General features: G+C 55.9%; 5 protein-coding genes across 5 annotated transcripts; 3 read left to right on the top strand and 2 right to left on the bottom strand.

Moving 5' to 3' along the window:
• Window positions 1-549: 549 nt before the first annotated feature.
• Window positions 550-1,927, top strand: F5144DRAFT_246453 (uncharacterized protein). Its single transcript, XM_066783403.1, has one exon. It carries the CDS (start codon window positions 672-674, stop codon window positions 1,590-1,592), a length of 921 nt encoding a protein of 306 aa, XP_066643395.1. The 5' UTR covers window positions 550-671; the 3' UTR covers window positions 1,593-1,927.
• Window positions 1,632-3,932, bottom strand: F5144DRAFT_246456 (uncharacterized protein). The gene has a single exon (XM_066783404.1). The coding sequence runs from the start codon at window positions 3,789-3,791 to the stop codon at window positions 1,671-1,673; it is 2,121 nt and encodes a 706-aa protein (XP_066643394.1). The 5' UTR covers window positions 3,792-3,932; the 3' UTR covers window positions 1,632-1,670.
• A 2,920-nt stretch (window positions 3,933-6,852) lies between these two features.
• On the top strand, window positions 6,853-7,645 carry F5144DRAFT_612745 (uncharacterized protein; the record flags this gene model as incomplete). The annotated part of the gene is made up of 4 exons (XM_066791728.1): window positions 6,853-6,932; window positions 7,061-7,182; window positions 7,232-7,256; window positions 7,450-7,645. 4 exons carry the CDS (start codon window positions 6,853-6,855, stop codon window positions 7,595-7,597), a joined length of 375 nt encoding a protein of 124 aa, XP_066643393.1. The 3' UTR covers window positions 7,598-7,645.
• A 176-nt stretch (window positions 7,646-7,821) lies between these two features.
• F5144DRAFT_573436 (TTL domain-containing protein) lies at window positions 7,822-9,780 on the top strand. The gene has a single exon (XM_066788967.1). The coding sequence runs from the start codon at window positions 8,010-8,012 to the stop codon at window positions 9,531-9,533; it is 1,524 nt and encodes a 507-aa protein (XP_066643392.1). The 5' UTR covers window positions 7,822-8,009; the 3' UTR covers window positions 9,534-9,780.
• A 970-nt stretch (window positions 9,781-10,750) lies between these two features.
• Window positions 10,751-11,972, bottom strand: F5144DRAFT_548244 (glycosyl hydrolase family 62-domain-containing protein; the record flags this gene model as incomplete). Its single annotated transcript, XM_066787520.1, has 2 exons — window positions 10,751-10,770; window positions 10,844-11,972. The coding sequence occupies 2 exons, from the start codon at window positions 11,970-11,972 to the stop codon at window positions 10,751-10,753; spliced, it is 1,149 nt and encodes a 382-aa protein (XP_066643391.1).
• Window positions 11,973-13,879: the final 1,907 nt, after the last annotated feature.

Genomic DNA, 13,879 nt, shown 5'->3' with positions numbered 1-13,879 from the left:
AAGACATGGGAGGGGAAAGTAATAATGTGTTTTATAGACTGGCACCTGGATAACGGTCGGGCTAGGCTTATATGCTGGGTGTAAATCCGGGGAAAAAAGCCCTTAGGTATGTGTGAGTAACATGAACTGCGAATTTAAAGTGAAAAGTGCACTTGCATTGGGGAAAGTGGGAGAATGGGTGAGATTTGGGAAGGAACACCATCGCCATGGTGGGGCGGGAAGTTGACCTGTCTGCTAAGAGGGTTTGACGTGCTTTCCGCTTTGAGGGAACCCATGATTTCCGCCGCCTTGCATTTAGTGGAACTTGAATCCCCCGTTTGCAGGCTTGGGGGATGGAAATTGACGGCGCAAAGCTGGTCAGCGCCCGGCCGACCCGTGGTGACCGGCTTAAACGACCCGGATTTGGTGATATCCCCCCATAATCCATTCATTCAATAAGTGGTGTTGCTTAAATGATCTGCGGCCGCGATGTACCTCGCCCTCGGCCCTCACCTCGCGGCCTGCGCTGCCCTCAGATGACAATGTCCGCAGTCTTCAAAATTGCCACTAGCCGTGTATATATTTCTTCACCTCCTCTACCTCCCTTCCGCGATACCGACGACACCGCTTGGTCTACCAGGCCTAGCCAACCGCCCAAACGCTCTTGATAGCCCTACCCACCCGCCGCCTAGATGCAGGGACAGTACCCCAACAGCTTGTGTCAAGCGCTAGAGCACGATATCTCCAGCCCCAACACCATGCCCTGCCATGCACCCAAGCCTGCAACCTGGGAATACATTGACCTCAGCGACCCAGACACATCCCAGCCCCAACAACCCCAACACGCGCGCGAGCCCCCCAGATACTCATCCACTCCGCTGCCCCCTAGCGGCTACGCCTACGTCCCACCATTCACCGTCCCCCAACCCCAACCGCAGCCCGCCACCAAAGCGAGCGACAAAGACGACGACGCCAACGACGGCTTTACCGAAGCAGCGCTCTTCCCACTCCCGCCCAACCACTACAGCTACCACACCTTCCCCGCCACCATCAACGAAGCACCCCTCCCCAACCCCAACCACCACTCACCCTGCTACTTCGACACCCTCGACTTCTCTGACTACCAGCACCACCACCACCACCACCCGACCACAGCGTCCCCCCTGCTCCCGCCGTCGGGCTCTGCGGTCGGTGAGAAAGGTGGTGTTACTGCTGCTGCTGTAGCTGTTGCTGTTCCCGCTGAGGAGGACGAAGAAGACGCGTACCGCCCCCGCGGGCGTGGGTGGGCCGCCTACCGCGATGGCGGCGGCCACGAGATCCTTGTGACGCGAGGTGGTTTGTTGTCGTCGTCGTCGTCTGGGGTTGGGGGTGGTGTGGTAGCGGGGGAGGAGGCGGAGGAGAAGCGGGCGTGGCGGCGGGTGGTTGGGGTGGTTGTGGTGTGGATGGTGGTGGTGGGGGTGTTGGTTGTTTTGCAGTGGGTGGTTGGAGGAGGTGGTGGGAGGTTTATTGATGATGTGAGCGCGAGGGGGGACGGGGTGCATGGTGAGTGGGGTCCGTGCACGGAGGCGCGGCCACGGTTTTGTCGGCTTGTGGTCGGCGCGGCGGAGCAGTAGGGAAGGAAAAAGAACATGGTGGAAATGCGGTGATGTGGTATATTGTGTTCAAATATTAGCTAGACGAATCTCTGCTTGTCACCTCCTGCTCTTGGCCTTTCTTTTCACGGCATCCGCGAGACTGCTGAGCTCGAGATCACCACCCCCTTTCGCTTTCTTGGCACTCCTTTGGTCCTTTTTGTCGCTGGGTGACTCGTTTGGCCCGGCCTTGCGCTTTTTCCTGCCCTCTTCCAACAGTTTCTTCATTCCCTGGGTCGCCTTGTATTTGGGATTCGACGGGTCGATGGCGAACTCGTGGTTCTCAAACACGGCCTTGAACCGAGCATCCTCGACGTCCATATTAAAGTCCTCTTGCAGGCCACCTTGGTCCTCAACGCCCTTCTTGCCCTTCTTTTTGCCCTTCTTCTTTTGCTTCTCCGCTCGCGTGATGTCCTTCATGTCGAAGTGGTCGAGGTGGGCGCCGCCACCATTCTCATCCGCCATAAGAAGCTCAAGCTGCGCTTTCTCCGCAGCGTTCTCAGCCTCCTCCTGCTCCTTGGCGGCGCGCTTCTTAAGTCGTTCCTCCTTGCGCATCGCCGTCTTGGAAGGCTGGGCTGCCTCCGAGGTGAAGAAGGGATCGTCAAAGCCGAGATCGTCACCGCCCCCTTCGGCCTGCTCCTCGTGACCCATCTCAGGTTCGACGCCTTCCCTCTTGGCAATGGCCATGGCTTTCTTCTTCTCCTTGCGCTCCTTCTCCTTGCGCTTGTATTTCTCGATGGTTGTTTCTTCAGCCGCCTCCTTCTCGGGCTTCCCGGATAGGGCCGGGGCAAAAGTAATCTGCATCTCCCCAACCGGCCCTGACTTTGACGCCTTTGGCACTGGCTCATCGCCGAGGCCGAGCGCTGCGCGCATCTTGCGCCTTGCAAACTCCTTCTTGCTCAGTGGCGCTTCCTCGGCGTCCTCAGCCTCCGGAGGGGCATCGTCGGCTTCCTCCCATTCGCTCTCGCTATCACTTGCTAGGTACGCCCGAAGATCGTTCTCGGCAATGTCTGACCGACTTCCGGTGAAGGCCTTGTTGATGGACTCCTTCCTAGAAACCTCCTCGGGATGCATGTCCCAGGTCAACTTCACCTTGGAATGTTGCAGTGCATCCGTCACAAACTCGATGGGCTTGTACCCGGCGGGGACGCTGTCGCACTCATCCCTGGGTTCGTCGTCGAACGTGACATCATCGGGGATAAAGCGTAGGTCGAGGAAATTGGATGATGACAGATATTCGCTGCCGTCCGTCGCATCGTAGATCTTGTGCGCCGTGTTCTGGTCGGAACAAACCACTACCGCGTAATGGTACCGTAACCTGTCGAGTTGATACGTCCGGAGCGCATCGCTGTCGAAATCTTGATCGTTCCCCTCCTGGAGGAGCTCCTTCCTAACCTCCTCGTCCGAATCCTCCGCAGCATCGTCATCGTCCTCGCTCTCAAACGCAGACTCGTCTTCGTCATCCAAATCTTCATCGTCCGAGTCCTTTTTCTTCTTGAAGATCTCTTTTGGAGGACCTTCTAATTCCTCGCGCTGCATCCTCTCTTTGCCAAACTCGCTGGGGTAGATCGACACCTTCTCAATGCGGCCACCGACCGGTACGAAGCTCGAAAACAACGCCAAGAGGTCCATAGATTTGATGTGATCCCAATCAATGTTAACGACGGCAAACCGGCTCGTGACCTCCCCCTCTTCAACCTCCTGCTTATCTCTGCGCAGACGGATGCCGGGCCGCGACTCCTCCACTCCGTCTTCCGCCTCGGGCGCTTCCTCGGAGTCGGATTCCCCGTCCGAATCCGAGTCCGACTCGGACGAAGAAAAACCGCCGCCGCGGGCAGGGTCGTATGCTGTGTCTGCCTTCTCCAGTTCGCGCCGGACAATGTCGTCGTCCTCGACCTTGGCGTCCTCATCCTTCTCCTCCTCCTCCTCGTCTTCGTAGAGGCGTTCCAAGGCCTTCTTTTTTGTGTCCGTCTTCAACTTCCGCCCATAACGATCAACTCTCGCGGTGGCGACAAAGTCGGCATCTTTTAGCACGCGCGAGAAGCGCTTGTCGAGCTTGGTTTTTAGGTTTTTCTTGGACGGTAATTGGTATCGTGGATCTGTTTCGAAGCTTGCAAAACGGGAATCCGCAATCCGATCGGCCGGGGCGCTCTCGCGCTTTGTTGGCTTGCTTTTCGGCATGTTTGGTTGTCTGGGACGTTGAAACGGAGATGCACAGGCTCGATCTCTCTCGCGGCGCGCAATTGGGAAGCGTCCGAGAAATTTTTGGTGGGGCTAGAATTCTGCCAAAAGGCGGTCGGCCGCCAAGGCGCTCCTCCTGCAAGAGTTCCCAAGTTCCAATCCCAGAGGCCGCTACTGTCAGGCATGGTCAATTAACCACCATTTCTTGGTCCACCTCGATGCCTCATTCTCAGCATAACGCTGTATGTCTTCATATTCTTCTTCTTCTTATTATTATTTATTTATTTTTCCTTTTCCTTTTCATTTCAGTTAATTATAGATCTAAAATCAGAAAACCGAAAGCACGAAAGAAGCAACAAAACGCCTGAAACTACCACCAGTCGATCGAGCTCAGAAAGCTCTAACCGCCGACGGTAGTTTCCCCGTTGCGGGATCTGTCGCGCCTCGTCGCGATGGCTCGCAAAGGAAAGGGCAAGACCGCGCCCGGGGCTGGGAAAAATGCTGCACGGGGGGAGCCTGCCCCACCTACTGGAGGAGCCGAACCAATCACAACGAAGGACAGCGACGAAGTGATGGAAGATGACATCTACAATGGCCCCAACCCTCTACACGACGAATCAGACGAGGTACTTGCAGGGACAATAGTCCACTTGGCCAAGGAACCAAACGAGGCGGTCTCCCAAGTAGTGGCGGATGAGATCATGACACGGCTGCGGAGGCTGCGTAGACTGGAAAGCGGAAAGGCATCAGAGACGGGAAACGAGGGAATCGACGTTGCGAGGATTCAAGGAACCGTCGTGGACGCCGTGGTGGACGGTATCGGACAAGGGACAGGGAGGGCCATAGAGGAAGTGAGAAAACAGATGCAGGAAGTCCGGAAGGAGATGCAGGAGGTCCAGAAGGAATTGCAAGAGGCCCGGAGGGAACTGCAGGATCAGAGAAAGAAGCAAGCTCCTGCACCAGCAACAACGGTAGCCCGGTCGTGGGCTGCAGTGGTGGCTGGGGAAGGAGAGCTCCCGAAGAAGATCATACCGGGGCGGCTCAACAAGGAAATACTGGTGAGGGGATCTATAGAGCCGTCGCTGACCCGGAGGTCTCCACAAGAGATCGTCCAGGCGGTCAACGGGGTTTCCGAGAGGAAGGGAGCAGTGGCAGCACGCAAGCTCCCTAGCGGGGATGTTATCGTCACTTTTCAGGATGCTGAAGCGAAGGAATGGCACGCGAAGAACGGAGGATGGATCGGAACGGCGTTTGGAGAGGTGGCGAAAGAGGCAAAGCGGACATTTGCGGTTTTGGTAAAAGGGATGTTGAAGAGAGACTTGAGGGACGTCACAGAAGCGGCATTCGGCAAGCAGCTGGGGCTGCAGTCGGTGGAACGAGTCAAGTTCCGAATTCCAACGATCGAGGGAGTCACGAGAGCGACGGCACTGGTTACCATGACCAGTCAGGAAGAATCCAAAAGGGCCTGCGAGGAGGGAGTGGTTTGGCGGGCCCAGATGCTCAACTGCGAGCCGTACTGGTCTGCACTGCAGGCTACCCAGTGCTATAGGTGCTGGAAATGGGGTCACACCCAACGGTTCTGCAAGAAGTCTGCGCTGTGCCCGCGCTGCGGCACAGCGGCCCATGGGGGAGGCGGGAGGGCGGGGGAAGCCCAATGCCCAACCCACGGCAACGAGATTCCATACTTTTGTCCGTGCTGCTCAGGGAAGCACCCGGCCTGGGTACGGTGGTGCCCGGAAGCAGTAAAAGCCCGGGGTGCGGCGAGGGAGGCATACCATTTCCGGCCTCGAACCTTTGAGCTTGCTTTGCAGCAACAAACACAACAGCAGCAAGAGAGACTACTACCGAGGATGCGGAGCGTCACATTCCGGGGTGCGTCCACCCTGGAGGAGGCCGACGATGGCTTCCAAGAAGGGGGAAAAAGGAAGAGACCACGGGGCCGCCCCCCCGGCTTTCTCATAGCCCAGGAGGAGGCTGCAAGGAGTTCGAGGCAAGGAAAGCTGACCTTTGCGAGGAAGGTTGATACGGATCTGACCGGAGACCGAGGAGACGGTGTTGGGGGCCTAGGGGTTACGACTCCAGAGGCCGCGGATACCTTGGAGGCGGACGGTCAGGATGTCGGAATGCAGGGAGCTGGGTAGGCTCCCTTCAACCGTAGTACGACGGATTCTGAAGAGACGGGCCAAGGTAACATCGGTACAGGTTTTTAGTCCGACTGGGAAACCAGGACGGTTTTCCTGTACAACTAGCTAGATAGTTGGACCGGCGAGCCCAAGGGCATAGCGGTGTAGGAATAATAATTTCATTTCAGTTTCTTTTCTTTTTTTTTTTCTTTTCTCTTTTTTGTTGCCTCCTCTCGTGACCTAAAGCGAAACCATATCAGGCCGACCAGCTGACCATGAAATTACCCCAATGACAGACGCCAATAATAATACAAAATATACGATATCTTTTTTCGTCTGATTCTGAACTAGCGGTGCCTTCCTCATCGTCCGAATGTCCAAATTCCCGGCTGCTTCTGACAGCGGAGCAAGGGGACATTTATTTCGGTGGGCAAGTGCCTCTACAATAGTCGGATAGGTATTTAACTCTGCGTTTTTCAACCCGGCATAGATGAAAGAAACGAAAATGGTAAAGAAGATGTATATTGATCCGTTGGTTTGTACAGTCCGTTCCGTCGTCTTTCGGATTACTTTGTCAGCCCGTGCCAGCGCAGCAGTTACTCTGGTCGTCTTCCAGCTCATGACACTACGCCCAGGCTGCCCTCTGACGTCCAAAGATATCAACAGAGTGGGACAACCAAGGAACCAGTATTGTCCTGGCCCATACCGGGATTCATATTTGTTGGACTTAGGTCACTCCTAGGTTGTGTTGTCCAAGATAGGTATGTTACCTGTACCTGTCTCACAATCACAGCCAGATCATATTACGCATCTCCTCTGCAAGATCAATCCCCCACTTCATCATGATAATCTGGCTGGATGATCTGTTGTATCCCCGAGCTATAGCTTCTTTACCCGAAGCCGGGACATTGAGTTTGGAGGGCGGCTACACGCGTATGATGCCGAGCGACCGGGGTGGCGGCTTAGGATGCGCCGCACGACTCCTTCCCGGCTTTTTGTTGCGTCCGCTCGCCCAGGGGTATGTTCCCAAGTGGCTGAACAAGGGACCTGCGCCCAGGCCGAACGTTTGAACGGCCCGCGCGATGTACAGTTTCATACTACCAAGGACATAGTCTGTATACCAGGGATACCTACTTCCCATACCAGGGGCAGCTTTCAGACATCACACCCCCCTATCCACTCGAACCGCCACCTTGGGGAGCCCGGCCTTCGAGGACAGGGAACTCGGGACCATGACAAATGGAATCAGCGAGCCGAGGTGCCACGGTGTGAGTGCTGATGAGCTTATTTGATTTAAGGTTGTGGTGATCAATGCAGCTAGTCGGACATCAAGACTTGGAAGGTACATCAAAGGACGAACCTTTACTTCTTCGTCACGCCACGTCTCCTGGTGATGTAACTTCAAGTTGACAGGAGAAGGACATCAACGTTTCAGCCATGTTTTCCTTACTACATTGCAGACCTCTATCACCGGGTCTTCTCGTTTCACTTTCAATAATTCACAGAAAGCAGCAGACATGTACGATCAACGCAAGTTACGCAACCCGGCGACCTCGGCGGCTGGGCCTCTGTCCCAAGATTTCCCAGTTTCTCGCGAGACAAATGGCCAGCAGCAAACTCTTCGACGACACGTGGGCCGGCGTGGCCGCGGAGGGTGCGGTGCAGGCCAAGAACGCGGCATGAGGTTGATCGGCCTGGATTACGTTTTGAAACGGGTGAGTCCCAATAGAAAAGTCAAGAAATCAAAGTCCTGTGAGAAGCAGTCGATTTTTATGTAAGTGGGATCCGCAGTCCTACCTTGGCGCCTCTCTTGGCGTTTGTTTTTTTCATCCCTTTTGCCGCTGCAACACAACAAAAGTCCCGATAGCCGGCCCGCCAAGACAGACGTATAAGACGAGCAACTCACCCTCTTCCTGGAGTCTATTGCTTTCACATTCTACCATCAAACGTCGTCTTGCCATTCCCTGTATTGCTACTGGTACGAGGACCATTTACCCGTGTCCTCTCTTGTTGCCCGCCAACAACTCTATGGATTTAAAGAGAATCCACTGTTTCGAGATCCCTCGTCAAGCCCATCTTGCCCTGGAAGAAGGAGATGACTCCCGTTGAAGAAGCCGGTGCAAGGAGAGAACCTGGAACCATGCACGCCTTCATCAACTCGTCCGCCGCTTGGCTGAATGAGCACATCAAGTCGTTCATCCGGCAGCATGTCCCAGACGCCGTCTTCATCGACGACTTTGACGAGTTCCCCATCGGCGTGGACACCGTCTTCCAGTACTGCGACGGATGGGCTCTGACGCAAAATTTCGCCGCGATTAACGTGGCCAAGACCGGGCTCATCAATGCGTACCCCAACAGTGATGCCCTCGCGCGGAAGGACTTCCTCGCCGCGGTCGTCGAGTACTGGGCCACCAAGCGACCAGACAGCATCCTCCGGAAACATGTCCCCCTCACCGTGCGGCTGACGCTTGACTACGCTGAGTACGTGGACGACTCGCTGATGGCGGCCGACGACCTCTCGCTGCTGCACTCGCTGGAGCAGAACGAGGCCAAGGATGCGCAGCACCGGGAGTGGTGGATTCTCAAACCCGCGCTGGTGGACTGCGGCGCCGGGATCCGGCTTTTCAGTACCATCGAAGAGCTCGCAAGCCACTTGGAACTTGCCGAGAACGAGACGGACGACGACGAAGAGGAAAGCGAGGAGAGCGAAGCAGGCGAAGTAGCAACCGAGACCTCCATCGAGAGCGAAAAGGAGAACAGCAAAGACAACGGCCCCGTCTTCTCCCCCACGCTGACCACCCCCGGCCTGGAGGGTCTCGACCTGCTCGTCACCACCACCAACGCCCTCTCCCTCAGCAACAACCCCTCCACCAAGGACGCCTCCAAAAAGCCCGTCCGCGCCAAAAAGCCACAATACATCTTCAAAGCCGGCGGGCGCATCCCCTCCGCGCAGATGCGCGCCTTCGTCGCGCAGCGCTACATCGTGGCGATCCCGCCGCTGGACGGGCGCAAGTGGCACGTGCGGTCGTACGCGCTGTCGCTGGGGCGGCTCAAGGTGCACGTGGCGCGCGAGATGCTGGCGCTGCTGGCCGTCGAGGCCTACCAGCCGCCCTGGGAGAACCCCAGCCTCAAGTCGTCGCTGACCAACACGGCCCTGCAGGACGAGGACGAGTTTGTGGAGCGCGAGTCGATGCGCGACTTTTGGGCCGCCGATGGGAAGGGCATGTTTCCCGATCGCCCGGATTGGAAGACGCATGTGTTTTATCAGATTTGTGGCATTACGGCGGAGCTGTTTCGCGCGGCGGCGCATACGATGGCGGATAAGTTTACCACACTGGATAAGTGCTTTGAGCTGTTTGCGCTGGATTTCTTGATTGACGAGTCCGGGAACGCTTGGTTGTTGGAGGTTAATGAGACGCCGGCGTTTTACCAGCACGGTGTTGCTGGGCCCATGGCTCTGCGCCTGATGGAGGCCATTATTTGCGCCACCATGGAACACATGGGCAAGGCTACGCCCGGGGACCCCAAGAATGCGGTTATGAGGAATCGGTTGGTGGAGGTGTTGGATGAGACGGACAAGTTGGGGAAAAGCAACATCACTGAGATCAGGCCGGAGTAAGGGGGAGAGATAGATGGAGAGATAGATAGAATAGAGAGAGGCGTTTGGGGTTGGTTATGCGAGAGGAATAGTTGTGGGTGCTTCAGATCTTCGTTCTTGGTGCGACTGTGAGCGAGCAAGAGCCAGTTACCATGCCAACCATTACCCCTGAATCAGCGGTACAAGTACCTAACTAAGGCATGCACCTTGGTGTTGGCGTTACACGAAAAGCCGATTGGCATCGAGGCTCGTATCTTGGTTGCAAGGATATGAAGTATTGCTCTCATGGCTGTTGATTACGCCATGACGGTACATGCCAATATGGCTTTTAGCAGTCGAATTGTGAATGTTACCTATCTGCTGTTCCCTCCCTTCCAACTATCAGGCACATCGATAACCCCTGAACCCGTCCGTTTTAATCTTTCTCCCATAGCACCACACAGCACACTCTATGCAATCACTACCGCGCCAATGAGGGACAATGAAGAAGTAAACCCTTGCAGGCTCGAAGCTGGCGGTTTGGTTTCAGGTTTCGTTGCATCGCTCTGACCCTCGCCGGTGAGGCCGGAAGGGCTCTGAGAATTTGATTGCTTGCTGGTGTCACCCTGGCACGGTCAAATTGCAGAAGTTGAGCAGATTACCCGGCGGAAACCGTCCATCGAAGCTTGGTGTTTGTGGTGCAAAGAGAGAACCGGTCCTTTATATTTACCCGAGCCGCAAATCCCAAGAGGTAGTCAGTAACTACCGGCAGTGTTGTTGAAGTGTAAGTGATACCGGCATATCCCCGACGGTTACATGCCTGAAACTCAACATCGGTTGATTAGTTGAGCCAGTTCCTAGTATATGATCTTCAAAGTTTACGAAGTCGTTTTGACTTTCTTGTGCCATTGGGTGTATCCAGAGAGCACCCTTGGTCTCAAAGCCGACGGGTTAGGCCATCATGGGGGCCACAAAAGAGTGTCGTGTTGGCTACCATAACCAGCCAGATTGGGTCCAGCGACGAACAATAGGTACATATACAGTTACACGGATCGAAGAAAAGGTGATGACTCCACAACAAATCTCGAGGTCGTAAAGTGTCGTAAAGTACGTTGGATTGTATGTACGAGATATGCCACTATACACATTGAAAGTAATTAAACCAAGCCCCTCCTCTCCAGCGCTTCTACGAATGGTTGGCGGACACAGCTCCCTTGCCCCCATAACAGTCCGCGCCTCTCGTGCTTGTTCATCACTCCTTAGAGACATTGAGAGTACCCTACGGAAATTATTGTTAGCAAACCGCAATCTACAAAAGGGGGGAGCACCAAAACAAGGCGAGGTGAACCCACATTCGTTAGAGAAGGTGCACTTGGACCCGCTCTCGCAGGTAGTCGGGCCGGAGTAGCCACTGCCACCGCACTGGCCGTACTTGGGGACGGTGCCGCCGGTACCGGTGCCGGGGTTGGTGCCGCCGGTGGGCTCGGGGTTGCTCGGGCTGCCGCCGGTGGCGCCCTGGAGGGTGAGGAGACCGGGGCGGTAGGGCAGCGAGTTGTAGTCGCTGCTGTCGCCGGAGCGGCCCTGGTACAGCAGCTGCAGGTTGCACGGGTCGATGGTCATGGTCTCGTCGGCGCTGGTGCGGAGGAGGTCGCCGTGGCTGATGTCGTTGGTCCACGACGCGCCGCTGTTGGCCTTGCCGGCGAAGGGCGCGTTCTCGCTGGTCGCCTGCGGCGTCCACGAGCCGCCCAGGTTGTTGGACGTATACGACCGGAAGTAGCGGCCGCGCGACCCGATCGACTCGATGATCATGAGGTACGTCTTCTGGCTCTGGCCCGACACCGTGTAGACCTGCACGGCCTCGAAGAGGTCGTTCTTGTTGCCGCTCATGATGACGGTTGAGCTCGAGCCGAAGTTGCCGGGGAAGTTGCCGACGGGCATGCTCGAGCGGTAGATCTTGCCGTTGTCGCCGGCGAAGAAGAGGTACATGTTGGTACCGTCACTGATCAGGGTCTGGTCGATAGGCCCAGTGTCGGAGCCGGAGATACTCCCGGAGAAGAGAGGCTGGGCGCTCGACCAGCCGTTCGGGTTGCTCGGGTCGGACGACGTACGGTACGAGAAGGGAGTGGCACCCCATTGGTATGCCAGGACCCAGACCTTCTTGGGGGCGAAGTAGAAGAGCGTAGGGGCGACAGTAGCCGAGTTCATCTGGTTCTGGCTCGCCGATCCCATGCTGGACCAGTCCGAGAAGAGGCCAAAGTTCATGGAGCCATAGGCCCCTCCGTAGTAGCTGGCATACACGAGGTGCTTGCCATTGAAGGGGGCGTAGGTGAAGTCCTTAAGGTTGGCCCAGCCCGACCGTGGTTGGGCCAAAGCGCCACTTGAGGTCCACTTGTAGCTGGACGGGAGACTGCAGGCGGCCTGAGCCACGGGCAGGGCCGAGGCGAGCAGGGCGGCGCTGAGGTCGGACTTGGTGAGCTTCATGGCGGCGTACTGGGCTTGAGTGCGAGTCAGGAGGTGAGAAGGCCTGGAGGACTAAAGCAACCCATCGGAGGAATTGGTAGGCTACCTTTCACCGAATGTATATATAGGTAGTTGGTTTGCTAACCCCCTGACCCCCCTCACCTTAAGCCAAGACGATGCCGAGGTTGGTGTTTGGGTACCAACCATACTGGGTACGGACCTTACTCCCGTGCTCCGCAAGCTGAAGTTTTGGGGTTCGCTTACCACGGAGGGACCGGCCGCAGTGTGACGCTGGCTGAGCCCCTGGCTCCCTGTTACTCCATCAATCAGGGGTGCGTGTGTCCGCCCCTTTGCAACTGCCGATGTAAAACCCACCGGCAGTACGGCAATATTCAAAACAGCTTTAAAAAGTCATCTCGGTGGGAAGTGACTCTGGGCAACAACAGGGTCAAGTAACTGGTCAACACGGTGAAGGGTCTCGCAGCTGCACCGTTACAGCGCGGGAAGCGAGACGGGGGCTTGTTGACATTCTTCCGGTGCTTGGCACGCCCGAGCGGGTATCCTTGTGCAAGCGAACTGGCGTTTACAACGGTACCCCGGCGAGAATAACGGCCAAACCGGGTAGCCGGAGCGGCCGTCTTCCGCTTGGCGCCGATGCTGAAGAGAGAAATAATCCGGGGAAGCGCACCAGACGGCAATGCCGGTGGTGATCATGCGGCAATTCTGCAATGTTACCTTGTGAGTGTCTCCACGCATTCTCCCGCGGTGATGCGCTCCAATGAGAGGACCCCGGGAGCTGGGAAGTTGAAATAAGGACTCCAGAACCACGGTCTGGAGCTTCGAGGTTCCGGTACCCCAACCTTGGCCACCTAGCGAGAGAGCGGGCGGCTTGCATTTTGGACTGAGATTCAAGGCGCAAAAGAATGGTTTACCGTTTCCTTTGAGTTATAGTCAAGCTTGATTGTATGTGATATGTGATACAACCTCCAAGAGCCGGCTACTACTTGACCTATTCCCATCCTCCAAGCCAATTTTCAAATACTGTTGGTTACCCTTACATCAAAACAGTTATGAAATACTTATCTGTTGGACACACCATAATCCCCCATGTCCATGCCAAGTCTTCTGGAGTCTAACTCGACCTTCCCATCGGCAGCGAGGCTCCGAGCTCTTGCAGTACTGAGGTTGCCAAAGGTATGTAAACAAGCATACCTTGTACCAGTTGGAAGCTGGGCGACCTTGGCGGTGAAATCCAGAAGCCCACGAGAGGTTCGAAAGTTCTTCCCTTCCGGCACTATCAAACAGCTGAGAGGCACCGTTTGGCGAGGCGCACTCTCACAGACAAGAACAGTTAGCCGCGACGATCAGGATTGGGGCGCTTGGCATGCGAGACGCATCGCAGCGCGGCTGATGCTACCATGACGGACCCAAGGCCGAGGGCGCCGAACTTTATTCCCCTATCCGGTTTCAAATACGACACCACTGGCTTTCACGTTTCGTTGTGGACGGAAAATCTATCATCGGCCTCAACCCCCTAGTCATCGGAAGCTCACCACGTTGCGGGCATGAGGTCGGCAGCGGCGAGAGGTCACAAAAACAGGGAGACGACGACGTAAAACGGCCGTTTGAAACCTAATATTTCCAAAATAGCCGGCAGCAGGCTGGATTGTGGCCATGTCTGGTCCTGAATCTTGGCGCAGTCCTTCGAAGGAAGAGTGTGATACATAACAAGCAATTTAAAACATACCTCATCGTGTTGACGGAAAGACTGACTTCCATATCGATGTAAAAAGGAAAAGCAACTGAGTGTCACTCGTGGCCCTGGGAATTCCAGGTGGGAGTGTATCTCTTTCGAGGATGTGACCAGGAGAGGCAAGTTCTCAAGTCTGGACTTTTCACGTCAAGAACATATGATCGACTTCTATGAT

This window comes from Chaetomium tenue (assembly GCF_020726465.1).
Source record: "Chaetomium tenue strain MPI-SDFR-AT-0079 chromosome Unknown F5144scaffold_4, whole genome shotgun sequence".
Taxonomy (NCBI): domain Eukaryota; kingdom Fungi; phylum Ascomycota; class Sordariomycetes; order Sordariales; family Chaetomiaceae; genus Chaetomium; species Chaetomium tenue.
Note: the sequence above shows the minus strand (reverse complement) of the source record. Positions and strands in the feature narration are given on the sequence as shown.